The 27,763-nt window shown below is 50.0% G+C and overlaps 1 protein-coding gene across 2 annotated transcripts in view; it reads right to left on the bottom strand.

Moving 5' to 3' along the window:
- The window catches only part of LSP1 (lymphocyte specific protein 1), a 47,280-nt gene that overhangs the window by 10,690 nt on the left and 8,827 nt on the right, over window positions 1-27,763 (bottom strand). Inside the window, exons 1-10 of one of the 2 annotated variants that reach the window (XM_033063760.2) lie at window positions 24,889-25,265; window positions 12,492-12,644; window positions 10,282-10,371; window positions 7,070-7,253; window positions 5,996-6,127; window positions 2,840-2,883; window positions 2,583-2,664; window positions 2,082-2,222; window positions 1,223-1,303; window positions 237-351 (exon numbers count right to left, since the gene is read on the bottom strand). In XM_033063760.2, the coding sequence (XP_032919651.1) occupies window positions 262-351; window positions 1,223-1,303; window positions 2,082-2,222; window positions 2,583-2,664; window positions 2,840-2,883; window positions 5,996-6,127; window positions 7,070-7,253; window positions 10,282-10,371; window positions 12,492-12,644; window positions 24,889-24,947 (1,056 nt within the window). In that variant the 5' untranslated portion in view covers window positions 24,948-25,265 and the 3' untranslated portion in view covers window positions 237-261. Of the gene's footprint in view, window positions 1-236; window positions 352-1,222; window positions 1,304-2,081; window positions 2,223-2,582; window positions 2,665-2,839; window positions 2,884-5,995; window positions 6,128-7,069; window positions 7,254-10,281; window positions 10,372-12,491; window positions 12,645-24,888; window positions 25,266-27,763 lie in introns of those variants that run through there. The other variant, XM_033063759.1, reaches the window with a different exon arrangement.

Raw genomic sequence — 27,763 nt, 5'->3', positions numbered from 1 at the left:
ACTGGCCCTACAGATTCAACTAACAGAGGTATCCCAGCGTCCTAGCAGAATCAGAAAGGCAGAGACCAAAACAAACCCCTGCTGTGTACCCACTCCATTCCAGCCCAGAAGCAAGGCTCCAGCTGTTCCCTGGAGCACCTTCCAACCCACCCCAAGTGTTGCTGGCAGAAACCATCCCAACATCCTGCCAGAACAGCCCAGGAGTGTTACACAGAGTAGAATCATATCCCACCTACCTGGTTAATGAGTTCTCCAGACGTGCTATTGCTCTGCAGCATCATCTATCAACACCTTCTTGTACTGGCCATGGCCTGTTGCAACAAACTTATACTTTTTGCCAGAAGGAATGGACTGAACAGGAGAGAAAGGAAAAGCCAAATTCAGAATTTTTCTCCATTAAATAGGCAGTCAAAAATCAAATAACTGAAGCCAGAGGAGCACATGATACAGGTTGCCTTTAAACTCAGAGGGCTTGGAGACAGCCCATTCTGTACTGCCTTCTTGCCTCCTTCACACAAACTCTGCACAGATCCATCTCCACCTTCTATAAGCATAAGGTAACACAACCAGCACAGGATATGCAACAGGAAAAAAGATGCAGGCATTGTGAGGGAGGGTTCATCTAAGAGCCCAGACCCCCAAGCCAGTGTTGCTTTCATCCATGGCAAGAGATTGTGGGATTTACCAGATACTGGCAGTTTCAACACAGGGACTGACAAGATACTTTGATCTTCCTCTCCCAGCCTAGACAGATTGAGCAGTAGCTGCTTGCTGCATTTTAGAAGACATTTCCACAAACATTCCCACAAAACCCCAGATCCATCTGCAAGTGATACTGTCTTAGGTTCAGCTCCACTTAGTTTTGCACGTTTTGTTTACTCTCAGTGCCAAAAAGCATAACAAGAACAAAATTACTCAAATTTACAGTTCCATTTGAGCCTAGAAGGCTGGGACTTCCAGCTCATGGGCTAAGAACAACATGCTAGTCAAGAGAGCTTTCAGAATTACTGGATATAAAAGTATTTTTGCCCCTACTCTCACTAGAGCTGAACCAAGTGCAATTCACTGTTAGGAAAAGCTCTTAAGTATGCAATTGCATTGCTAGATACAGGCAACCCTTGTCCCTAGAGAGTATCATCTTCTCTATACTTCCAAACCCAGACAACAGCTCTTTTCTTTTTCAGCAGAGCAAATGCTCTCACACCCACAAACACCAACTCACCTTGATACTGCTCTCAGGTTTGGGACTCCCCTTCTGCTCCCAAAGGCTTCTTTTACTCATGATGTCTCCAGCCACAATATCCTGAGAAAATGATGTTTTCATTACCCTTCACTGCTGATGCTGCTGAACGTGTCTTTGCGCACATCCATTTCCAACCCACACATCTGACCTCCTTTTTTTATTTATAAAAATCACATCATCTGACCTATAACAGCTGCTGCTAAAACCCATGACTGTTAAAACATTTTCCTGTTCCCAGTATATCTTATGTTTTCCTATCACTCTTTCACAAGAGTCTGAATTAGCTCCAAGATGTTTATTTTCTTAAGTTCATTAACTATTTAGGATATGTAAACATCAAGGCTTCTCTACCATAAGGAATTCTGCTCTTATAAACACAGATTTGCAACCAATGTGTTACAGAACCAGCCTCACCCACGACATCCAGAAAGTGAAATCACTGAAATTCCCTCAGCATTTTCCAAGTTTACAACATTTATCACCTTGCAGGATGCAACCTCATGCCTGACAACTGGAGCTCAGCCCAGGCCCCTGTAGGGGACACATGCATTCTTCCCCACCAGCTGATTTTATTCCCATTTCAAATCAGAGCCTCAACCAGCAACACAGAGGTTTTCCTGGATGTACCACCAAGGAACAGCTGGGAACCCTGTCAGAAAAGTTGAATCTCCAAGGTGCAAAGCCTTATAACATGATGGAACCTCTAACAGAGATGCTTTTGGAGCCTGCAGCCCCACAAACAAGATGTACCAACAGGATAAACAAGGACAATGCACGCTGTGCCCAGGGACCAGTCCCTGCCTCTGGCACAAGCAAGTCCAGTCCTCCAAGGTTGTACCTTACAGGCTGAGGGTTTCACAGCAGATTGAGCTGTCACCTCCCCAGTCTCCCAGAGGCTTTTTGTACTGGCTACCACCATGCTTGTGGTGGGAAGGTCAAGAGAGGGCTGCCGGACAGGTTTTGGAGCCTTTGTGGAGGTCTGGAAAATAAACAGAGACAGTTTGTCATCAGAGTGTGTCTCCTGATTATTTCTAACCCTGGGAGCTCCTTGGAGATAAGGGGCTGTAAAAGGAGACTTGTGGAATCCTACTAGTTCCTGCCAGATACTCCCACTTTTTCAGCAGAGAACATGAAAAAAACAAGCATGGGACAGCTTGCTAAAGAAACCTACTTCATGTTATGGAGGGACATACAGGCAGGAGCAAGGAGTGCTCCCATCCAAGGGCAGACAGTTTAGTTGTCATCTCACAGATGGTAAGGCTAAGAGGCATGGTGGGAGAGCAGCACCAGCAAAGAGGGCTCCTGGGAGGGTGGAGGCAGAGACAACACAGCAACCCACCTCGATAGCCTGTGTGTACTGCTCCAGCCTGTCATCGATCTTCGACACGGGGAGAGGAGGCTGACTCTTCTTTATGCTGTTACTGCAGAACAGAGAGGAGGATTGAGGTGTGCCCCCAGTGCCAAGGCAGGAGGGAGGGCTCTGTGGGCCACAGGCAGCCTGTCACTCCTGCCCTTCCCCAAAGCAGGACCCGCTGACAATCCCCATTTGCAGCAAGTGACCTGCCTTACCCCGAGGCCACCCCCACAAATAAATACCTTTTCTGTATGGAGCGGTTCAGCGACTCAGTTCTGTCCGTGATCTGAAAGGGAGAAAGAAGACAAAGATGTAACTTTTGTCCATGCACCTCAGATAGATGCAGGTCACCTTAGCTGACCATTTCTAGGCCCTGATCTCTCACCCGTATTTTGGTTAGAAATTCCTCAGTCAGCCCCCACGTTCCCCTACTGATCTGAGAGACTGCGAGCATTCCCTTCCTTCTTTCCAAGCAGGGAGAGAGAATCCCAACCAATTTCAGGGGGGCAAACCAGCAATGCGTAAATGGACTGCCAGCTGAAACACCAACCAAGCCCATTTTCTCTACTCCCTCTGGTGAAGGGGAAGGTCTCTCAAACCTTTGGTTTCCTAGCCAGACACAGAAAGGGAAATGGCAAGTACAGAAAGACAAGGGAGAAAACTAGAGACCACACCTGCAGAAGAGAAGCCAAGCATGGGAGCAGCACAGGCATGAGTTTGGTCAACTTATCCACACCAGAGAAGCACACAGACAGGGCAAACCAGCACATGAAGCCACCTGTGAGGCAGTTCTTCATGTCAAGCCATCAGGAAAGAGTTTTGCACCAGAGGCTCCTGTGCAATAACTCTTTGGCCAAGGCAGGAAGGCAAGCAAACACTTCACAACCACTGCAGGAAAGGAAAGCTGAAATGTTGCTAAACCTTGTGACTCTTTCATGCCCCAGAAAACAAGCATACAGAGAGAAAAATCACCTTGAAGCCAAAGGGGGGCTTTCTTAACACCGGCTCCCACAGAGTCAAGGAGCAGCAACCAAGTAAAAAGGAGCCTTCTCCCCCTGTAAAACTGCTGCCTGAGCCACAGGAAACATCACCTACCAAGTTAGCAGATAAAAAACAGCACTAAATGATCCTTTAAGATGCTTTCAGGATGCTGGTGTTAAATTTTAGCTAAACAGAAGGCAAGACAGTGTCACATGGATGACACATTTACCAGCTGTGCCCAAGAGCACAAGGCCCATTAGAGAACAACCAAATAGTGCAGCCCTGGCTACCAGAGATGACCTGGGGAGAGTCACTCTGCAGGGTCCCCCACAGCAGCAGGACAGAAGCCCATCAGCCAGCTCTGTCTGCTGGGCAGGCTGTCTGCCTGCTGTCAGCTCACTCCTTTGCTTGCTGCTGCAGGAGCTGCTGCCTGCCTCTGAGCCATGGCCTCAGACTTCACCTTGCTCATGGATGGCAGGCTGGGACCTGACAGGGCACAGCACCAGCCTGAAAGGGGAATCTGGTACATCTTTGTCTCAGTTTCCCAAACACAAGCAGATATCAGTAGGAGAAAGCCTTGCCAGCCCTGCCAGGGAGATGGTATGCAGGTGCAAACCATACACAGGCACTTCTGAAAGGTCATGTAAAGCAAGCATCAAGTTAAACATGAAGGGGCCAAGAAAAAGCTCTAAGTGACAGTGTATGACAGAAGAAACTTGCACTGTGCAATTTGGAGACCACCTCCCCCAACCTCTGGCATTTCCTTGCAGTGAGAACTGTGCATTTCCCTGGTCCCAAGCACTTTCTGAAGGCCAGAAGAAACCACAGTTGCTCACTCAGCCAGCCTCAAAACTCAGGGCTCACAAGCAGCCTGTGATAAAACGGGACTGGCACAAGACATCCCCCTCGCCTCCACACACCCCTACTTCAGCCCTCAGCCACACTGGCTCTCTGAACCCCAAACACCACCCCATCCCCCTATAACCCAACATGAGCCTGCCCCAAAGGTGTCCCCAGCCCCCACCAGCCACATCTGGCAGGGACACGCCACTGACTGCAGATGCTTTTGTCTTTCTACACAAGCAGGGCTTCTGCTGAGCTTCCTGTGCCAAAACACCTTCTTGGTGGCCAATGTGCTTAGTTCTCAGTGCTCACAGAGCCCTGCTAGCTGGGGTGTAAAGATCATCCTTCCTTTGGAAAGATTCCAAGCTCATTTTTCCTGAACAGTCTTACATCCAGCTTAGTGAGCTGGTGAGCTCTGACATCATCATTATAAAACACAGACTGTATTTTTAAACCTTTCCCTGGGCTAATCCTAACAGCAGCAGCAGCTAAGCTGAGGTCAAGAAGATATGTGTGTTTTGGGGCTGTAAAGACAGAAGTTTCAGCACATAAAAGTTGCTGAAAGCATTTTCCTCATTTTCCCACCAGTGCCACTTCAGGAATATGCTTGTGCCACCCCCCACCACCCTTTTTAAACCTGGCATTACCATCCAGCCTGCATCCACACCCACTGTGTCTCCCCTCTTTTAATTTGACTATAAAATGGATTGTCCACTAAGATCAAGAATCTGATGGCTGTAGATGATGAAACCTTCCTCTTGCCATGTATTTACTGATGCAAAAGGAAGTAGTCATGCAATCTTCCCCAGTCAGGAAATATTGAGTAAGCTGCAAATAGCAAAAAACTAAATTTAAAAAAAAGAAAGGTAGTTCTAATAGCAGATTAACAGGTTACACAGACTCCTCACCATCTCCCTCACTGCTACAATCAAAAAGGTGAAGGCTTACAGAGACAAAAGAAACAATTCAGTACAGAAACACTTATCTGTATCTATTGTATTTAAAAGCACACACAGAACTGAGGATTTGTAGTAAATGCAAGACAAGTCATAAGATGCAATTCAGGTGGTGTTAATAATGGAGGTTTCACAAGAGCATCAATGCAGACAGATGTGATTGGGAAGGACACAATGCTTCAGAGAACAGAAATCCCCATTTGCTTAAACAACTTAAGTCATACATTTTGTTCCAAGTAAGAGAAATGCCACTGTTCCAGTTATTGGGGAAATTTCATTAAGACTAAGTTCTTGTGAATTTGGTTAAAGACCACACAAGTGGAAAGCACAGGTATCTCAGTATGACAATATTCCCTGGAGCCCTCAATGAACTTTAGACTTTTAGAGTGATTGCTACAGCCTGGAACAGCTCAACCAGGCAAAGTGGGAGGAGAGGAGGGGCTGACAGCCATGAACGATGAGGCAAATTGCTCAAGTGGTTTGTCTCAGCTTGCAGCAGGACAGATAACGGGATTCACACCCCACATCACTTAAGATTGTCCAATCTCCCCTCATCATTAGTTGGGTCCTCTGTTGTGGCAGCTGTCATGCACCCAGAGGGCCCCCAGGAGCACAAACCTTCGTGGAGCACACTGCAGTGTGGTCAGGGCACAGCTCCTCCTCTTCCAGGCTGGCAACGCTTGGGGCCTTCTGGCGTTTCTCTGGTGTTTCCCCTTCTTTCTCTCCATCATTTCGCCTTCTCTTCTTTTCCTGAGCGCAGAAAAAGAACAAGCCAGGAAGTGAGTTGGTAAAACCGCTTATTATGCGACAGCAGTGATTTTTGCTGTCTCCCAGGCTTCCTGCTTTACACTAAATAAACACAAAAGCACAGAAACTTTGAGTTAACATTATCTAATTTGGAAACATTCAGGAAGAACCTCATACATCATTTGGAAGGGAGGGCAGAAATTAGAAATTTTGCAGGTTCAAGATTCCCAAATGTTATTACTAGGGGTCTTTGCATCAGTTAGAAAAATCTCTTACCACAATTGAGATATAAAAACATTAATTTCTCATTTAGAGGCCAAAAGGAGAGATAGAAGCTGCCTTTAGAATAAAGGGTTGGAAACAGTAATACACAGTTCAAATACAAAATCTTACTAGCCCCAGACAGTCAAAATCCATTTACAAATGCTATTTGAAGCTCAGCTGCCTAACTTGCACACCATTTGAATTCCAGCTTTGTCTCTCTCCTTAACCAGGAATTATCAGAACAAAAAAAGCCTCATCTGGGAGCAATGCAAGGCTGAAAGATCTATCAAAACAAAGCACTCCAAAGGTGTGATAAAGGCTGGGGAGAGAAAAACAAGCAGTATAATTTAGATTTGAGCTCTCCTGTGAAGTTACTCACTGCCTACAAGGCCACAGGAGAATTAACACTTTCCTCCTCAGTATGACAGGGACATGGCAAAGCCACTACAAGCTCTGGGAGCAAACACACCCCCCTCACAAAAGGGCAGTGCCTGCAGTGGCCATAAGAAGGCACAGCACACAGGAGAGTGGCACCAGCCCCAGGCTATGCCATGAAAGCACATCAGTGTTCACATTGATCACCAGCAGCAATGGTGAGCCAAGGCACGGGAGAGCAGCCCCCAGCATCAGCTCTCCCACCAGAGCTCTGGAAAGAAGAGGATCAGCACTTCCTGATCCCACCTCTTGCTCAGCTTGTTCCTGCTTCTCCTGCTCCTGAACCTCTTCTTCCTCCTGGCACAGCCTCTCTTCCTCTCTGACAGCCATAGTCTCCTCCAGGCTTTCCTGATCCAGCTGGATCTGCTCCAGTTTGACTTCAGCTTCTCTCACACCACTGTCCTCTTCTTGGTAGGACAGTCTTGGAGACCTGGAGATGGGGGAGAGATCAAAGAAGAACACCAGTCTGTAATTGTGAGCCTACAGACACCATGAGGTACATCAGACCTCTAGAAATCCAATTTTATCACCTCCCCAAGCCTACAGCATGCTAGGTATTTCCACACCAGGGCTCACAGCCAGCTCCAGGCACCCCGATGTAACAGCAGTCACATCTCACTCCCCCACTCCAAGTGTCCAGCTCAACTCAGAGCTATGGCAGAGGTGAAGGTACCTGCACATTACCAGCATCATGAGGGGCAAGACCCACAGGAAAGCAGAGAAGAGCCCTCTGTTCAAACCCCTGGCAGAGAGGACACTGCTACTATGATGTGGTGCTGGCTCAATTCCCTGCCTGGCTGCAGCAAAAATCCCTGTAGCATCCTGCAGTCAAACACAAATCTGATGCTCTCCCCACGGTTACCAGCATTAATTCAATGTGGGGCACCAAACACAGCCCTTCCCTGACTAAACTCATCTTCCATGTTAACAGAGTCTCTTGTTGGAGCAGAACCCAACCACCAACACATGAACATGCTTCTCAAGCTGAAACTGAACTCTAGGGCAAGGCTGCAGAGCCACTCCCCTGGAATCATTTCACGGGCAAGGCACAGTGCTTCACAAGCAATGATGTACTGATACCTGATTCTAAGCCTCAGTTTTGCCCACTGGAAAAAATTAAACCTCTACACTCATCTCATATCCCAGCAAAACAAATGAGTTCTAAAGCAGATGGGGTCACTCCTTGGCTCAGGGGTTTAAGAAGCCACAATGGGTTTGGTACAAGAGAATTGCCCCAGGTCTCTGGGGCTGCAAGAGGAGACCCAGGAGTACATTTACACAATCAGCTTTGCAAAAGCAGAGCAGCCTGTGCCTTTGGGCACAGGGACCCTGGGAGTACAGAACCCCAGAACTCTCCCTGGTTCACAGCCACGCACCAAGCTGTTATTGCCATCTTATTTTCCCCAGCCAAAAGAGCTTTCTCCTCCCACCCAGTTCTTAGAAAATCGCCTGGCTTGAGAGAGCAGGGCTAGAGAGCTGGCTAGCAGGCAGCTGCCAAAGGGCAAGGCTGACTCACTGCTCCTCCCTCAAAAGGCAGCACCAAAACACAAAAACAAGTTCCAACAAGACCTTTCCACCCACCTCTGTGCTGCTGGGAAGGCAGCTCACAGGTCAGCTACCAGCCAGCTCTCCACATTTGACCACATGGGGAAAAAAGATGATACATGTGCTGGCTTGCTCGACTTGTTTCTCATCATCCTCTCACCAAGAGACAAACAGGCTCTGAAAAATCCTAGGAAGCTAGCAGCTCTCCACCAGCAATGTCTCCAGCTCAAGTGCAAGCTCATATTACAAATTAAGGCCAGCAAACACAGTGCAGCCTATAGGATGCCTTTCACACTACAGCAATGTTGTATGGAGGCAGCTAGGCTGGCACAGCTTCACCTTCTTGCACACAGCTGGTAGCATGGATCCCCTACCTCAAAGAGGAAAACCAGGACCACAAAGAAAATGTGCCTTAGCACCAAGGCCCTCAGAGGACGCAGGACCTGGTTTAGTTCCATCCAACAGAGAGCAGCTGTCTCCATCCACTCTTTCACAGGCACCACCTAAAACCCAGCATTTGCTTCATCTTCAGGCAAACAGGAGCAAAAGGGGCTGGGAAATCCTGATCACAGCACTGCTTGCCCCAGCACAGGGCATCACAGGCAGACACACAACCTACCTGTGCTCATACCACCCTCCAAGCTCGTCCTTTGGATGGAGGACAAAGCTGCTGAAAGGACTTTACAGGGCACAGCCCCTGCTATGCAGCAGAGCCCTTTACAAAAAGCCTTCCCCCAGAGTTGGAGCTCCCTCAGCTACAGCTCCTGCTTTTAAAGTACCACCTCTCACTGATGGGCTTCACCTGCCATGAACAGCCCTGCCAGCACCCTCCCCTTCCTACAGAGATAACACAGGTGAAAACACAAGGAGAAATACCTGGGGAGGATAATGTTAATTCCAACTAAGTCTCTTTTGAAGGCCAAGCAGGGACTAGCAGTAGCCTTTCTTTCCAGAAAAACTCTTTGCAAGGGGGGGTTGGAAAAAGAGGCAGCAAACCAAAAAGCAGATGATTTCTAATTGCTCCTACAGATGTTATAATCATGTTGTGCTGGGCCTTGGAGGTGCTTGAGAAGTGTTTGTGGGGTCAGGGCTGCAAAGGTACAGCTTGCCACAACGTCTGGGGAAAAGTAACAAAACTTTGAGTTCTTTTTATTTATTCAGCAGTAAATATTAATCTTAAGCATTTTTTCAGTCACAGAATAGTTTGGGTAGGAAAGGAGCCTTAAAGGTCATCTAGTCCAATCCCTCTGAAATAAGCAGGAACCTTTTCAATCAGAACAGGTTTCTCAGAGCCCTGTCCAACCTGACCTTGAATGTTTCTAGGAAAGGGGCATCCACCACCTCTCTGTGAAAAGAATTCTTCAGGGTAAAGAAGAGGTTATGCCAAAAATTCCCTACAAAATCAAGCTGCCAAGAATTCATGTGCAGGTAGATGGTATCCAAGGGAAGTGGTTAAGGCAGGAGTTTGGTTTCTTTCTGTAAGGGAGGAGTGATGGGGACTAAACAGCTGGCACACAAGCACCTCTCAGGGCTCTCTGCTTCCTTTTTCTTTCCTGCTTCAAGGAGTCAGGCACAAGGTGGGCTGGGGCCATAACACCCACTATGCTGACATGAGCCAGGAAGCAGCAATAACTTAGAACAGCTTTTTAGGCTGGCCTGGATTATGTTAGAGACCATTTCAGCCCCTGCAGCAGCTCAGGTGGCTTAAATCTGCTGTTGTCACCGCTCCAAACCCAGGCGTCCTGGCAGACTGCCCTTGCTTGGAGCACAAAGCTCAATCCAAACATCCCCAAAGCTTGGGGCCACCCCTGGGCCATTCCTCCCTGCTAGCCCAAATGGCAGGGAGGGAACATCTGGCCCAGTGGTGCAGGGCCTGCTCTGCCCTCTCCTTGGTTCATCAGTGTCCTACCCACCTCTGCTTGCGCTGCTCGAGCTTCTGGGACCAGTCACTGAACCCCTCATCTTCCTCCAGCTCCGAAGGCCCAGATGGCTTGAAGTCATAGCTGAAACACAGCAAGAATGAAAATCAGCATTGAGGGGCATGCAAAAAGGCCTAAACCTGGCCTGAAAGAGCCACAGCCTGACACAGTTATTATCTGTGTCAGGCTGTTATTATCAGATTATGTATCTCTCCTTCCAGTTATTCCATTTATTCTTCTTTGGGTGAGCTGCACTGTTGAAGACAGCCATGGCAAAATCATTCCAGTATTTGTGGCCCTGGCCAAAAATATGTGCTCAGGCTAACAGAAAAGCTCCCAGGGGGCAAGGGAGACTGGCTGAATGCTGTTAGAAATCTGGCCACTTCCCTGTGTGAACAACACAACACAACCCCAGGAGAAGCACAAAGCCAGGACAGCCCCATCATCACCACTTTAGCTGATGCCCATCCCTCTGGCTCCCAAGAACATTCCTGTCTTTCCTGCAAACCCTCTGCTCTCCTGACTATTTCTGGTTTTCTTAGCATGGAGAACAGGAGGTTCGTTCTGTCCCTCTGGAGCAAGGAAATGCAGGGGTGGGTTTGAACTAAGGGGAGTGACATGGTAGGATGAGTCCCAGCGTGGGAAGAGCCACAGGAAGGAGGGGGCAGGATTTACACAAGAGAGAATGAAGCTTTTCAGAAGATTAATAGCCAGGGCTGACCCTGGCTGCATGAGCAAGCCCAGGTGGCTGTCAGCAGCTGTAAACAAAACCAGGGAATGGCCAGAGAAGAAGAAACATCCTCGTGGTTGAGCCTGGCCCAGCAAGCTTTGGCATCATGGAGCAGGGACCAAAGCCTTTCATTTTAGGAGCTGTTCTTGTCATTGCCCTCTTAAGCACTCAATTAAATTTGGGCAATGCCAATGGTGCTGCAGGGCCAGCAGCACTGCTGTGCCCACGCCAACAGGACTGGAGCCTGCAAGCTCCTGGGTTACTGGGGCTGCTGCACACTGCTGTGGCCTGAGGCTGCTCACAGCACCAACCAGCAAAGCAGAGACCAGAGAGCTCATCTGCTGTTTTAAAGACCTTTTCAAATTATTTCCTAGCCCCCATGTGAAGGGGGGTTTGGAAAAGCTAATGAGTGTTATTACTTTCCAGACCTTCTGTTTGCTTTTAGAGCAGACTGCAGCGGTTTTGTCTGCAGAATATCATCGTGGGTATTTCCACAAAAGACTGTGAAGGTGTTTTGCAATGCTTTTATATTAAAAAAAAAAAAAAAAAGACCTTTTAATGGAAAAAGAGTAGATTTTCATAAATAACTTTTGCTATTTTTCCAGTAAAATGAAGATGTTGCTTCTCTGTGACTATAACTCCAAATCCTGTCACCACTTTTCCATTGTGTTCAATAGATTTAGAAATAAATTGAACACATAAATAGGGGTAAGACTGAGGACTTTGAGACAAGCATTTGGCAATTCAGAGTGCAGACTAGTTTTTGTGCAGGCCCCAGTGCTGCATAGCATCTGGCCTGCTGAACCATGGATGTGTGGAGGCTGCAGTAGGATGCTGGGGATGTCATCCTATCCCTTCTCCAGGTGTTTCCTCTTTGACAGCAGATAGCTCAGCATCTCCACAAATTATTTCCATTTAGGACTTGCCCCATTAAAGCACAATGTTAATTTTAACCCTTGGAGCTGTGAACTGCACCAGCTCAGGTGCTGCTTCATGCTTTCCAGTGCTAGGAGAGCATCCTCTGAGAGAGGAACGGAAAGCCCCGCCAGGATAGGTGATCGCTTGCACTGGTTGTGCATCACATCCTCAGGCACATCTGTCTTTGCATGTATCAGGACACTCCATTACTTTTGATGTAGGATGACTCCCAAGTTGAAATTTAACCAAGCACTGACATCACTGGCAATGGGGACTCCCTGCCAGAGCCCAGCCTGCCCCAAGCTGTCCCAGTGTAAACTCTCAGGGCAGTAAAACCCCCACCCTACACCCAAGAAAACAACCAAAGCAGGACTTCTGGGGTTGTTTCCTGCCCAAACAAGAAAGCACACTATTTGATAGTGTGCACTAAATCCCCCAGCCCAAACCTATTAGAGAACTTCCCCAAACCACCCCAAACAAGAGGGACACACACTCAGTGGATGCAGGTGCAAGGAAAAAGTTGCTGCTGAAGGATTTATCCACGGTTATTTCTTACTGGTTTTCCTGTGCCAGAGCTGCACTCTCTGAGCAGGAGACAGTGCCATTCAGGCCCTCCTCTGCCTGGGACCGCAGCTGCTTCTCCCGCTCCCGCCGCCGCCGCTCTCTCGCTGCCTCCTCCTCATCTTCCACGCTCCACTGCGCTGTCAGCCTGCCAAGTCAGAGGGAAAAACCATCTTCAATGCCATCAGGCAGTCCTGTGAAACCTGGTAACAGCCCTCTGAGGTGTCTGGGCTCCCCCCAGCAAGCAGGAGCCTTCTCCAGAGGAGCGCTCCCACCATGAGCAGTGATGCTCCAAGTGGCATCCTCACCTCCATCAGCACAGCTCCGCAGTGGGACTGACTGATGGGCAAGGATAAGGTGGGACACAGCCACTGGGAGAGGGTGCAGGGGAGCCTGCAAGTCTCTAGAAGGGAGATGTGGCACATATCCTCTTCCTACCAGACCAGCCACCTGCCTGTGGGCTGAAGCCCATTGGAAAACACCATTCCCTGCAAAAACAGCTTTGCACCCCCGGAAAAGTTTGTAAAAGGTTCTGCAATGCTGCAAGATGACTGAAGGGTTTGTAAAGGGTCTTGACATGCTGCAAGATATCCAACATCTTCATCTTGAGCTTTGGCTTGCAGAAGGCAAGATCTGTGCCCTGAGGATGAGTTTCCTTAGGCAGCTGAGCTGCTCCTGCCTGACCAGGAGCCAAGGAAACAGTGGTGGGGGGCAGCACCAATGTCCTGCTCTGCTCTGCCCTGCCTGGATTCCTGCCACCTCTGCGGAGAGGAAAAACCTGCCCTGGCTTCTCTCAGACATCTCAATTGCTGGATAATAACGCCTCTGATGGCAGAACAGCCTCTTGCATCCCCAAGGAAGCGATAAGGTGGATGCCACATTCCTTCTCTGGTGATAGCGCCAGTCCAGTCGCTCCCCACGTGGGATGGGCTCCTGCTCCACTGGCAGCACCAGCTGAGATCCAGGCAGAAAGGAACATGCCATGGGGTGGCCACCACTCACCCACAGGGCCTGTGATGGCAACTGGAGCTGGTTAGGTCTCATCTGTGGTACCTAGGGCTGATGCTGAGGCTGATGCCTCCTACCCCGCTTGCCCCTGGCTCAGCCAGGTCCAAAACAGACACAAAGGCTGCTTCCCCTGGCATTTTAAAGCCTGTTTGCAGAAATGTCTTTCAGGAAGGCACACACGTGCGAGCTGGGAAGTCCATCTCCCACCAGCAGCAGGACCCAGCCCAACCTGCACTTGCCCACCTCAGGCACACCCTGAGGACTCTGGTCCTCTTAGGATGGACCCACTCACTGGGAGACACTGTGCAACACTATTCAGATTGGAACAAAGAGCCTGTGGAAAGGAAAATGGGGGGAAAGCCCAAACAGAAATATCTTAGTTGAGACTTGTTTCAGCCCTGTTTGAGTGAATGAGGTGCAGGTTTCAGCTGGCCCCAGGAGCGCCGCTCTGCCAGCCTGCCCAGCCTTGCCCTCAGTCTAGGCTATGAAGCATGTGAGAGGGCCTCACTTCACCATGGGTCTCACCAAAAAGCTGGTTTCTTTCGAGGTTCACAACAGATAACCACCCTCACAAGCAATAGGGGAAGAAAAAGCCCATTGGAATTAATTGATGAAAAATGTAGCTTTCTAATTACCCTGTGAACCTTCTAGCCTTTCCAGGGAAGACTCACTCAGAGCCTATTTCACTCTGCAGTGCCAGCAGGACTGTGGACCTTAGCCCTAGTAGCATCCCTTTGCTCTGGGAATGCTCCACTGCTGTGTAGTTACTGTCTCCTTATTTTGGGTGGGGTCCTTCTGCAAGCTCCAAATTCAGCTCTTTCCCTTTTTACCCCCTCATCGCCCCTCGCCACCTTGGTCTCCATGAGGAACAAAGCAGACCCAGACCAGAGCCTGGGCTCCCCTCCTCCCTTCCCTACTCATCCCACACTCCTATTTATTATTTTTCCTCAGGTTCCCATAGAAACCCTTGTCTGTGGACCTGGCAGGAAGCCACCATGTTGTTGTTTTTTTTTTTTTTTAATATATAAATGAAGTCATTCATTAAACTCTGCCATGATCTCCCTCCCTTGTGCGACAGCTCCAGATAGTCTCCAGTTTGGAAAAGCTCTTAACCCCCTCTCGCCTGTATCACCCCAGTTACAAGAAGCAAAGTCCATGTTTATGCCAGAACAAGTTAGATTTTGATTAAAATCTTTCACTCCCTCCTCCAGTTCCTCGGGAAGCTGCTGCAGAGGCGGTGCTCCACCAACACCCCCAGCTTGGCCAGGGTGCTCTAGGGAGCCTGGAGGGGGGGGTCCCTTCTGAACCACTGAGCTTTCCATGCTGTGAGAGCAATGCTGGTTGGCAGCCCTCTCCCTTTCCCAGTTGGATGTGACTAACTCTCTCCCCATGACCTCACCGGCTCGCTATTCTGTCCCTGCATCCTTCGAGCAGCCTGAGGACAGAGCCGGGGGCGACCATTTTGGGGAGAAGGGGATTTTTCTGCAAAAGCAGAGAGAAATTACTTTCCCAGCTCCCTTTGCCACAGAGCACTCCAGCTTTATCACAGGGCAGTTCCAGCTCCCAGGCTGCCCGCTGCTGTGCTGGGATGTGTCTCAGATGCTCTGAGCATCCTGGGGGGCTGCAAAGCTGGGAACACCGTGCCTCTGCTCACCAGTAAGGGCTGCAGATAAAGCCCCCACCGATTCAAAAATACCAGCACCCTCCAGCAAACACCTAAACCGAGTTTATTTTCAGATTCTGTCTGTCATGCTCAAACAGGCTGGTAGGGGAGTGAGGTTTAATAACTGATGCGTTGGGGTTCAGTAACCACACTGACAAGCAGAGGAAAAAGGAGGATTACTTTTGGACTGACCTAGCAGCACAAATATTTGTCTTTAGTGAAAAACAAACAAAACAAAATGAAGCAAAAAACACAAGCAAATGAGAAACTAAGCCTTGCCAAAGTCCTTGTGTTTGGGTCGGCTACAGGGGTTTGCTGGACCCCAGACAAAATGCGCCATTTCAGTTTGGACAAGCACAAGTGTGAGCAGGGGGTCAGCTGTTAAATTGCCTTTCGAAGCAAAAAGGTGGAAAGATTTAATTTCCAAATGGTTCCATTTACTAAAAGGGGGCCATAGTCTCCCGGTTGCTCTAATTGTTCACAACCACATTCAGCAACAACATGCTCAGCCCGCAGTGGTATTTCACAACTGTCTTTCCCAATTCTAGAAATAATTACCCAGGCCTTCAGGACCAGGCTGATCCCACGTATCTTCACCTCCAGCCAGCACTGTCCCAGGCTGGTCCCAGGCTGTAGGTTTGGGGAAGAAGCAGACTCACAGCTGCCATAGGATCAAGAGTTCTCAACTTCATTTCACCCATCACAGGATGGGGAAATGGAAAGCAAAACTTGAAGATTGAGGACTTGCAAGATGAGCATGCTACACTCCTGCATCCAGCCTTCATAAAATCCCTCTATAGAGGGATTTTCATGCAATCTGAAAAGAAATTCACCCCCTTAAACAAACTTTAGCGTGACTGGAGAAGGGAGGAGAAAAGGTAGAGAAATCTCAGTGGCCCCAGCAGCCCAGAGCTGTGGCAAGATTTGCTCCAGCAAGAGCTCGTCACAGGGCTGGGTCATTTCTCTTACACAGTCCCTACATCTCTGCCAACAGCTTTTGGAGGTCTTTGTTGAACCAAACACGCTTTGTGGAATGGGCTTCTCTCTTCCTGAGGATGTGCTGCAGGTGTAAGGATGAGCCGAGCACCTTGGCTCAGCTGTGCCCACAGAGACACTGCCTGACAAGCACTGGGGTGCTGAGATTGCTGCTCTGACCGGGGCCAGCTGCCTGCTTCACATCCAGCTCCTGACCTCACCTCCCTCTGGACCCCCAGCCAAGGGAGGGGCTTTATTTCTGTTTGCACTACAAAACACCCCTTCCTGCAGCACAGCAACCCAGGCACCCACACTCTGGTTGCCCTGCTCCACATGGCCACAAACGCCCGCTCCAGACAAGCCAGCATGGCTGGGAAGGTCACGTTTCCTCTGGGCCATTCCTCACCAGCACTTGAGGAGATTTTAATATTCAGGCAAGGGAAATTTCTGGCACCAGATGAGCTGTGTTTAAGGGAAACTCAGCAGACTCGAGGAGTCTTTTGCATGGTTGGCGGCTCAAAGGAAGCTTTGCTGGCCCAAACCCAACCTTCAGCACTAAAGCTAATTCCAGAAAGGAAAATCAAATGCCTCCCAGAGGCTTTGGGCTTTGCAGACCTGCGCCAGAAAAACTCAAGAACCCTCTACCAACACACTGGACATTCCTGTCTCCTGAGCTCACCAGGGTATCAGGCCAGGAGTGTGCTGGCTTTGGTTGCTGCCTCTGTTGGGTAGGTTGCCCCCACAAAGCCAGGGTACAAGAGGTTTTGGGAACAGGATTTAGGAGGAGCCATGTGCAACCCCAGAGGATGCATTGCCCCATCACCTGTGAAAAACCCAGTGTCCACCACAGCTGGAAATATCCCCTGGAAGCCATGGGGCTGCATGAATTAGAGAAGAACTGGGAAGGGCAGCCCTGCCTCCCCAACAGCCATCCCATCTCTGCTCTGTTGAGGTTTGGGGAAAGGGAGATGCCAGAAACCAACCTACCCCTTCCATACAATCCACTGCAGCCTGCATTGCCCTGTCACGGTGCCAGATACAAAATCAGTGCAGAATATGGCCTAGGACCATCAACAAGTTCATCTGCTGCCGAGCAGAGCTGCCAGGCTTTATTTCCTATTGCATTTATCACACATTTATTTATAAAGGGCCCTGAGTGCTGGCAGGAGATGTGCAGCTCACCCTGTCACACGAAAGGGAAGAGGACATCCTCCAAAGGCTACAACTCCCTCACCCACTTGACCCTCTGCCAACAAATTAATCACTTATTAGTGGCATATAATGGCTCAGTGTGACTGAGTCAAGTATGCTGAAATACACAGATAATGCCTCCACTCATGTCATTCAGGACCACTGGTGTCAGGCCACCACAGAAGTCATGGGGTTCCATGCCTTAGGAGTAACGTGGCTGGATAGCAAAGATTACAGCTGGGTCATCACCCCACTGAAAAAGGAAGGGGGCGTGGGTAGTGCTACAATACAGGGAGACTGGGAAAAGAAATAAAATCAAGAATTATTATGTCACAGCCTGAAGTTTATTTCAGCCTCGCCTCAGGAGAGTTATTCCAGCTCTGGAACAGCAGTGTGTCAGTCAAAGGCAGCCAGAGATACTCCACAAGCCTCTCCCTCCCATACATTCATGCAATTCCTCAGCTGCATTGCTCTGTTCAGAGTCCAGGCTACAGAGTTTGAACAAGAAGGGGGGCAGGGGGAGAGGAAAAAATGCATCTATGTGCTTCACCCTCAACCTTTTTCTCATACCAAGCTTCCCCACCCCACACGTAGCTGTGCAGCCTCAGCCACATCTCCCCATTTCTCCCATAAATCACAGGTCACCTTCAGGATGGGAACAGCAGGACAGAGCTGCTTCACACCCAGGAGTGGCCACAGAGCCCATCTCCACCGCCTGCTAGAACTGGGGGTGTGGAAAGGCAGCACGTATGGGCTGATAAGGACACACCAAGGCATCTGAACTGTAAAGGATACATCCCAAACTTTCTTCAAGCAGAAATAGAAGGAAAACCACACTCAGCATTGCAGAGACCCATCTCCCTTTTAAAAATAAAAGCAACTCTTCTTTTTTTAAACAGATCTTGGATTTCCTCCGCACAAGCACATCCCGTTTCTGCCCTGAGAAGGATGTGCAGATATGCAGCACATGTGCCACATATAAAACTCTGCTTAGTTTAGCCTTCATTAAATCCCCTGCAAAGCTTGACCTGTCACTGTGGCATGGCAGGCACGGAAAGCCCCAAGATGGTAATTTACTGCTTCCACAAGCAAAACAAGCCACACTTGAGAAAGCTGGTGGCAAATGGCAGGAGGAGGGATGAAAGCAGGGCTGGTCCTTCATCATGAGCTTCATCTGTCCCCTCCTGCCACTCACAGGACTGTGGCTCCAAGAAGGTACATGGAATGCTCCATGCTTTCAGACACCACAGGTGATGCACAACCACTCAGAGGCAAGAGGCAACCAGTGGGAACAACTGTTTCTTTTTATTATTATTATTGATTTTAATCGTGGCAGACAGAATCCAAACGAACCACCTCCAAGATGATGAATTGCACCCTCAGGACCGTGGGTCCTTAGCACACAGATAGGCTGGTGCAATAATGCATTGCCATCACCGGTCAGGAATTTGGCAGGGGGGAGGAAGGGCTGGAGCCCGAGCCCTCCCAGCACTGCAGTGCATTCAGTAGGTGTGAGAAATCAGTGCTGTGCTCAACCTCGAGCCATGGCTCTTTCTCACGGCCTCTCATCTCAGCCCTAAGGCTCAAGGAATTGCAGGGTTTTTTCTACAGGGCAGGAAGTCTGGCCTCTGTTTTTGCAAGGGAGAAAATAGACTTGTCAAGGAGATGCAGACTGCCTTGCCCAGCTTTTGTATTTTATTTTTCTGCTCCTTATATGAGGGAAGCAAGACTCCACAGCCTCCCTGCCTCGGTTACAGTCAGCCGGCATCCCTCTTGATACACTCCCGCTGGAAAACAAGTCTGAGCCTAGAAAGGTGAGCCTTATCCCTGCTTCAAGACAGGACTGACAGCAGGATGTGTATCAGCGTGGTGGCCTTTACAGCACAGCTGGCTCGGCCATCCCTTGCAGCCCCGTGGTGAGGCGTCCCCCCAGCAGCAGGAGGAGTTTGCTGTGTGAGCTCAGGCAGGAGGCAGCAGGAGGCCGTGAGAACACTGCTCCACTCCTGGGAGAGCTGAGGCTCTCCTCCTTGATGGCCATCCCTGACAGCTGTGCTGCAGCAGGAACCAGAGGCAGCAGCAAGCCCTCGGTCCCCGCTGCGCTAGGGCAGAGCGTCTTCTGGAGGAAAAAGTCCTTGCCCCGAAACACTGATCCCAAATTCCCGTGTTTGAGGGCATGGCACCCCAGCTTCTTGCTATGGGACAGAGGAACTTGGCAGCCCCAGCTGCCCTTTGCCCACCACAGAGCTGAGGGATGGTGCTGATGCTATTTGATGTTCCATCAAAAAAGTCAGAAATGGAGGGAGGAGGAGAAAATAAAAAAAAATCTGGAAGCTGAAAGTCAGTTTTTACAGCTGCAAAGTCTCAGGCCTCAGCTTCTCCATCCAGTGCTCTTTCCAGCTGAACCATGCTCAGATGCATGTGGTGGTCCTTCCCCACACCATCAGAGGATGCCAACAACCTGTGGTTCCAGCTCAAAGGCTCACCACAGCTTCCCAAAACTTCCATGAGCTCAAAGTTCAAGCAGGTAAAAATTGAGAGCAGGTAAAAATCTGAGTCAGGCCAGGCTAAAGGCAAACAAAACCCATGCACTAGTTTCTGGGAAAGGTCACTGGTAGGTGTAGTTCTGACAAAACAAACTCCAGAGCTAGAAAAATATCTGGGAATGGATCCACAGAGGGGACAGATGAGCTGCGTCAGCTGGAGAGAAAGGATGAGCTGTTATCCTTGGAGTGAAAGCTGAGGGTGGGCACCCCAGGAGGGACTTACCCACCTCACACTGGCTTAGCCTTTACCTTCACCCTGCCCCCCAGCTCAGCTGGGCTGCAAATCCCCAGGTTCCTCCTGGCTTGCAAAATATGGTGGCATCACTCTGCAAGCAGCTGGCACCATAGGAGCCATCCTAGGATGTGGAAATCCCCCAGGCATGCCGTCAGTCTGGCCCCAAGGGCTCTCCTGGACGCTCCTCCCTGCCACCAGCCTCTGCTCTTGTCTCCCTTTCCATTCACCCTCCATTTTTGAGGAGTCCACAAAGGTGCCCATCTGTTCTGCCTTTTTTTTTTATCCCTCTGGGGCACACAGGGATAAAAATAAATGAAGGCCACTAATAAAAACATCAAAATAGGGAAGATTCAAGAAGGGAAGCACCAAAGGCTCCTCATGACACGTTGAGGCAGCATTGCAAAGCACAAATCACACTGATGGAGGCCCCTGCTGTCCCCATGCAGGTATCCCTCCCTCCTCTTCCCACACAACAGCTCTGCTACTGGCTCGTTCCTACACGTTTCAGTTTCCTCATCTTCCCCTAAAGAGCTGCCCCACTTCTTCACAGCAAGAATTCCTCGCTCCCTACACCTATCTAGGGGCCAGGGAGCTGAATGAAGGAAAGTGGTGCTGCAATAGTCCTGGAGGTACTAGCTATCTCCCAGGCAACAGACTGTGCCCAGACCATGTCCTGGCATCAGCCACACACTCCCCCACCCCACAATAAATGTTCTTCCTCTTCAAAGCACCATCCAGCCCTCCCATGTGCTTCAAGCTCCTCGTTCCCAGCTCAGCACTCAGGAGGTCAAGGCAAAAATACTGGAGTAGCATCTTCCCTGCTGAGAAAGATCCTGGCAAGCTTTGGGAAACATCAAATGCAGGCAGAAAGGAAGGAGTCCTGCAGAGCTGGGCAGAGCCCCATATCCTGATCAAACTAAATATTACACTCACCACACGCACCAGAATTCAAGGAGTTCAGGGAATTTTAAAGCTACCCCTAGTGCTGAGGAACTCTAAGCATCACCAAGAGCATTGTTCGAAAATGCAGTGCTGTAGGGAGAAAGAAGGAGCCCTGCATCTCATCACGTATAGCAGGCCAAAACACAGAACTGTGCAAGATTCATTTCAGATCCCACAGTCTGGCTTCCCATGTTAAATGACTCCACAGAAGATACCAAAGCAAAAAAACCCATCCTACAGAGTAAATAATTAGCTCTATCGTGTGATCAAATTTTCTGACAGTGTTTTCTTCCCCTGAGCTTTTTTATCCTCAAGATTTAGCCCCTTTTTCCCCCAGGATTATTTGCACTTCAGACTCTGTGGCATTGCAAAGACATATAATTAGAGACACTGGTTTGTTTGTTGCTTGTGCAGCAACCATGCCCTGTTCTGGACCAGGTCCACTTTGTGCTGGGAAGCAAAGGGGTGCTGTAGCATCTAAGAACACTGTCCTTTCCCCCAAGAACAAATCACAGCTCATCTCCTAATGGCACCCCAGATTCGCCCACGTGCTGGATAAAAGAGACAAGAGCAGCAGTGCTTCCAACTCACACCCATACACCCACACACTCCAGCCCAGGGCCACACATCCCAGCCAGGCACCCCCAGCCCAGGATGGGGACACCACTGCAGCAAGCCACCACAGCACTCAGTAGCAGCAGTGTCAACCACAAAGCCCAATAATCCAGTCCCAAGGAGCAGCACAGCTGCTTTACAGAGAGGCTGATTTGTAGGTTAATTAAACAGCCATATTCTTTTGTGAAACACTTCAGGCTCGATAAATAGAAGGAGAGTAAAATTCCAGCAGGAGCAGATAATGAACTGAATGAATCGACATGACAGGTGCTGGATCCCTATCTTATTTATAGGAATTCATTAGAAGGATAAGGAAAAAGAGATCGTGATAACAAGATAAAGTGGCTCATGTTTGGAGAGGACTTTAAAAAAATACAAAGCCTTGTGGGCGTGTGAGGGATCATCGCTGTAAGCCTGCTACAAAGGGAGAAATATTTCCCCAGTGATATCCTGATAGAGAAACTATGCTGGACAAGGGGAGTGCCTGGGCACACAGGCCGAAGCAGGGAAGGTAGATAGCCCTGCAATGCCCATTCTTCTCATACCTTTCCCAGGTAATTACTCACCACTCGTGCTCTGCAGTTGCAAGGCCTAACCCTGGGCTCTTTCCAGCCTCCAGCTTTTCAGATGTCAATGGAACGTCCCTGCCTGCACCTTCTGCAAAGCCAGTGAGGAATAAGGAGGGCTAACTTTTCCAGTCCACCTCCTGGCTGGGGAGAGGTGAAGGATGTTTCCCAGAGTTCTGGCTCAGTGCTTCAGCCTCCAGGTGTCTCCAACGTGTCCTAGTGATCCCAAGCACACCAAACCACTCCGGAGCAGCTCGTGCACTAAGCCTGTCAGTACTTAGTGGAAAAGCCATTCCATACAAATCTGGCTGATGTTCAGGTGATGCTTCACCCATGGGCCCCTTTGCTGGGGTTTTGTATCAAGCACTAGCAGGATGCATAAAGCATTGGGACTCAGCTCTTCAACCCAAAATCCGCAAGATTTGTTCCAGCTCAGAAACCTTTAACCCAGCTGTTGGACAGCTGGAGAGCAGCTCCCATAGCAGAGCAGTGCTCAGAGAAGGTAATTCCCTGGTTATCCCTGCTGTTGCCCTGCAGCAGGAGCAGCCAGGTAAATCCTGACACCAAGCTGATATCCCCAGTGCTCATGAATATGGCTCTGAGCAGCTGTTTTCACTCATGTGCTCCAGGTCTCCAAAGCACCTGGACACACCAGAAGAGCCCAAGACCTACACAGTGTAACCACTCTGTTGCAGTCCCCTTGGGACAGAAAAAAGCGGAGCACAGCAATCTTGACAGCAACATATCTTCAAGCCAGGAGCCTCAAGCCATTCATTAAAGAAGCTCCTTCCTGCAGGCAGGGCTTGCAGAGCCAGCCCCACAGCTGATCTCAGGAACTCCAGAAGAAATTGTTCCAAGGTTAAAAAACAACTGCAAAACAGGCTATGGTGTGTATGGAGCAGACCCTGCCTGTTCTGCTGTTGAATCCTGTAAGTGAGGCTTTTTGTGTGAAAACTATGGAAATCCTTCACACCCCACCCACCCCACACCTCATCTGTAAGCAGGACTGGAAAACACAGCCACAAAGCTAAACCTCAATCAGGTTAAGCATAATAACCCCACTCAGGAAACATGTCACTTGGTAAAAAAGTCCCTGTTAGTCCCTGGGACACCAAAAGTCCCTTATCCACAGCAGCAGGAACTCAGAGATGTCAGGACAAGAAAGCACCCCTGGTTTAGGCTGTGCTGAGGACAGTTCTTTGGACACCCCTATTCTCTGCATGAAGCATGTATGCTTCCCCTTGCTCCCCCCCATCTGTCACCCTGCAAAATGAATTGCTACCCAGCTGTAAGCAGGCAATTCCCACCCCAGTTCATTTGCCTGGCCCCAAATCCGAGCTCGTCCCTGCCTCCTGCACACCCACAGAGTTTCCCTACCCTTCGCGAGCCCCTGACAAAGCCCTGCTCTGAAACAGGGATGTGTAACCCAGATCCCAGTGCCCCTGGGCTGCACCAGGGAATGGATCCAACGGGCCAAATCAAAGATGAACAGAGAGGAGTCAGCTTCTCCTGCCTACTTTCCACCCCAAGGGCCTGTGCATCCAGTGGGAGCTTTTCTGCCAACTTCCTTGGGTCCAGAAGAGCAGAAAGTGGCAAAGACTGGGCTGTAGGCATCCATTTACCTTCCAAGGCAAGAAACTTATTTGAGAGATGAGGTTTAGAGGCTGCATTTCCAATCAAAGAGGCCTCAGATTGAGTGGCAAATGCCTGGTGAAATAAACCCCACCGTGACATCCTCCACATCTCTGCTAGAGCCACACTGAGCACAAGGGAGCCAAGAGGCACCCAGGATGCAGAATGCGAGTCCAGCACTCCCTAATTCCGCCTCTCACCGATCCAGCTGCTCAGTTAAATGTGAAAAGGAGAGAAGTGCCTCTCCTGAGCCCAGTCGGGGCCCTGAGCATGGCACACCACCATCACCCGGAGATGGATCCCAGAGACCCTCGGAGGGAAGCAGCAATTCCAGCCCGCAGGGAAGAGCACAGTGACCGCATGGCAGGGAATCTCAAAGCCAGCAGACAATGTAGCCGTCCCTCCCCGGCTCAGCGCCGGCTGACAAACGCGAATGAGCCCAACTGAGCCATCCACCTCCCTGCCCTGGCAATTATACTCTGAGAGAAAGGTTCAAAGCACTATTGTGATCAATTAAATCGAAAAAAAGAGCAGTGTCAGCTTGCAGCCCTGGGAGGATCCAGCCCTTTACTGATCTCTGAATTAAAAACGCGCATCACAGCGTGCACAACGTACAGTTCCTGCGGGGAAAAAAGAAAAACCCTTTTTCTAGGCAGAAGCGTTCAGCACTCGGGAGACACAAAAAGCCACGTACTGAGACATCCCTTGCAGGGAGAGGGGAAAGCAGCGGCTCAGGTGAGTGTCACAGCACAGTTGTGCTCAGTTATTTCAGTTGGGAGCTCCTGCAAAAGCCATCAGCAAGTTTAAATCTGCTTTTCTCATACAGCTCTCGGGGAGGAGAGGGAGGGCTACCTATTATCCTTGCTTCCAATGCATCGGAAAACGGGGGTGAGGAGGGAGCTCCGCCGATTTAAAGGGACACGGCGGCGGTCGGTGCGGAGCGCGCTCCCTTTCCCCGCTGGGCGCGGGCGGCTCCAGCCGCAGCCGGGAGCGGCTCCGTGCCCGGGCAGGTGGGCGCTCACCTGATGAGGTTCTGCAGGCCCTGCTTGCTGGAGTTCCTCCTCAGGATCGCGCTGGTCATGGTGGCCGCGCCGCGCCGGGCAGGGTCCCGCTGCCGCCCCCTCCCCAGCGCCGCAGGCAGCACTGCGCGCTGCCGGCCCCCTCTCCGCCTTCAGGAAGTTCTGCAGCTGGTTTCCTTTTGTTTCTGCTCGCCCCCCCTGCTCCACACCCCCGGCTTGTCTCCTCCACCTCCACGTCCTCCTCCTCCTCCCTCTCTGCCTCGTGGAAGTGTCACGGGAGAATCTCCGGGGGCGCAGCCCCGCAGCACAAAGCCCGGCGCTCCCCGCTCCCCTGCCAGGGGGATTCTCTCCTGCCTTTAACTCTTCTGTCCCTCCTTCATCTTCTCCAGCCCCCTCCTCTCCCCCCCGCCCTTTTCTTCTTTTTTTTTTTTTTTCCACCTTCACCACTGTTTTTCTGATTACACAAAGCAACTAGGGAGCAGAAATCCAGGTTGGCAACTCGCACTCGACGGGCTGTAAATCACTGCCGCTCCATTCACAGCCGAAGTCTTGCATGAAGGTCTCACCTCCAAGCAGTCCCCGCACGTCCAAAGGTGAGCCAAGAGTCAGGTTAATTCGAAAGGGGCTTTCACTGGGAAATGCCACACCAGAGAAAAATGTTCTCGTGGGATGGAGATAGCAGCTGGATTTTGGGGGGGAAGCACAGAGCTGCAGCCTCAGGCAGGCAAGCAGCCTACACCCTGCTTCTGCTCTCAAGCATTGCCCCTCACCTGCCTGAGTGACCAACTCGTCCATGCCTCAGTTTTCCCAGCCATCAAACTGGGCAAGAGGCAAAAAAATTGGCTAAATCTGGCTTGCCTCCATGAAACACTGATATTTCAGGAGGTTAAAGAAGTACATGAATGTTTGATGAAGGACTAAGATTGCCACCTGCTAAAACAAAATTCCCATCTGCCACGCATTCAGATGTTGTTCTTCATGCTGCCTCCTCATGGGAGTAGTCTTGGGAGGAAAAAACAAAAGTGTCTTCTTCCCTAAACTGCATCTTCTGGTCCATGTGTGCTCTACTCTGCCAAACCAACAGGTGCCTGGACTTGCACCTAGCAAGTTCCAGCCCTGCTTTATACTTGCACTTTATGGTACTCATGGCATGGCCTGCCCATGTTCCCCAAGGTCAGTGGGAATATGCCTCTGGCTGTCTGCAAAATGGGAGCAGTTATGATGGAACCACTCTGCTGAGACCCTCACCTCCCCTCTGCTTTCAGTGCCTTTCATCTTATTTACGTATTTCCTTTCAATTGCTTCTGCAGAAATGTTTCTTGATGCCTGGTAAGCTGAAATGGGGAAGTTGCCCATGAAATATGCCAAGAAATATCAATAAAAAAAGAGGAAGTGCCTGACCTCCTTTCCACTGCCTCTTCATTTCAAAACAGCTTGTTTTTTTGGTTTTTTTTCCCTGCAGGAATTTACTAAGCATCACCTAAGTGATTATGAACAACAAAATCCACAAAGCGCAGACATTGATGCTGGCCTCACTCTGTGGGCTGCTCAGATGATATCACACTGCATATTTTTCTTTCTAAATTCAGTGAGAAGATGCAAGAGATCCACCACAAAAGATCTCTGTTGCTAAAAAAGAGCTTGTCCCAGCCCTGCAAGTGCTTGCAGGAGTAATTAGGTTTAAGCATGTGAACATTCCTATTGACTTCACCACAATTGGCCAGAGTTGAAATGAAGCGTGCACCTACAGGGTTTTCTTTTTGGAGAGAATCGGCCCAAACCTGCCACTGACTCCCATGGTCCGAGCCAGGCAAGGATGCAACTTGAAGGAGCCCTGGCAGGCAGAGATGTAGCTGGCAGCCATGGGCCAGCAGCAACTAGGGGTTGAATGAAATCACTGCAAGCGCTCTTCATTCAGGCAGAGATGCCAGATGATCCTCAGGGAGCTGAGGAGGGGCAAGGAGGAATGCAGCCACTGTCACCAGGAGAAGGCAGGAGCCTGCTGGAGGTAACAGGATGGTGCTGCTTATGGGAGGCGAGAGTCTCTGTGTAAATGGGCAGAGGGAAAGCTGTTAATTCCTCCAGCAAGAGAGCCTTGGCTCCACACCACTCCTGGAGGATGCCAGCACGAGCTCCTTGTCTTGAAAGCGCTTGGCAGACTTCCACCCCAGTTCCAGGACTGAGTGCCTCTCAGAGATGGGGCTTTCAATGAACAAGGCTGACAGAAACCATGCTTGGATGATGAAATGCAGGGCTGGAGAGAGGTCATGACACTAGCTCTTACTGGTCTAAGGTGCTAAGATAATTTGGAAACACCAGAAGTGAGGCAGTGAGGAAGGGGGTCCCTTAACTGCAATAGGCAGCAGGCTGAGCTCTGTGCTGCTCCCAGGGAGAGAAATTCCTGACTCTGCCTGGAAAAATCTTTCAAGGTGGCTGGGCCACTCGACATCTGGGGAAGGCTTCCTGCCCTTCTCCCTGGCTTTCATCTTTGAGAAAGATATTTTATATAGAAAGGAAACTCATCTTTCCTCCAGCATCGGCAGGGTCTTGCAGGACCACAGGGAGAGGAGAGCAGGAAGGGGGGATTTCTCCCCACAGTTTGCAAGAAGGGGAATGGGTGGAGTCACTATCCCCATCTCTGTGGGGCAGGGAGCATTTAAACCCACTATTCAAAGGCACAGAGGACATGCCCACAGAGAAAGAGCAGGGCAGGAGAAATCTCACAGCGCTGCCTTAGAGGTCTCCTCTCCTCTCCTGCCCCTCACTGCCACGTGCATCAGTGTGAGTCATACCATGTATCCAGAAACAATAAGGTCAGCATCAGCCCCACAGCTGCTCGGATCCTTTCACAGAAACAAACCCCCTGGTCCCACCAGGA

Source organism: Catharus ustulatus, chromosome 6 (genome assembly GCF_009819885.2).
Source record: "Catharus ustulatus isolate bCatUst1 chromosome 6, bCatUst1.pri.v2, whole genome shotgun sequence".
Classification (NCBI taxonomy): domain Eukaryota; kingdom Metazoa; phylum Chordata; class Aves; order Passeriformes; family Turdidae; genus Catharus; species Catharus ustulatus.
This window is presented reverse-complemented; position numbering and strand designations above follow the sequence as displayed.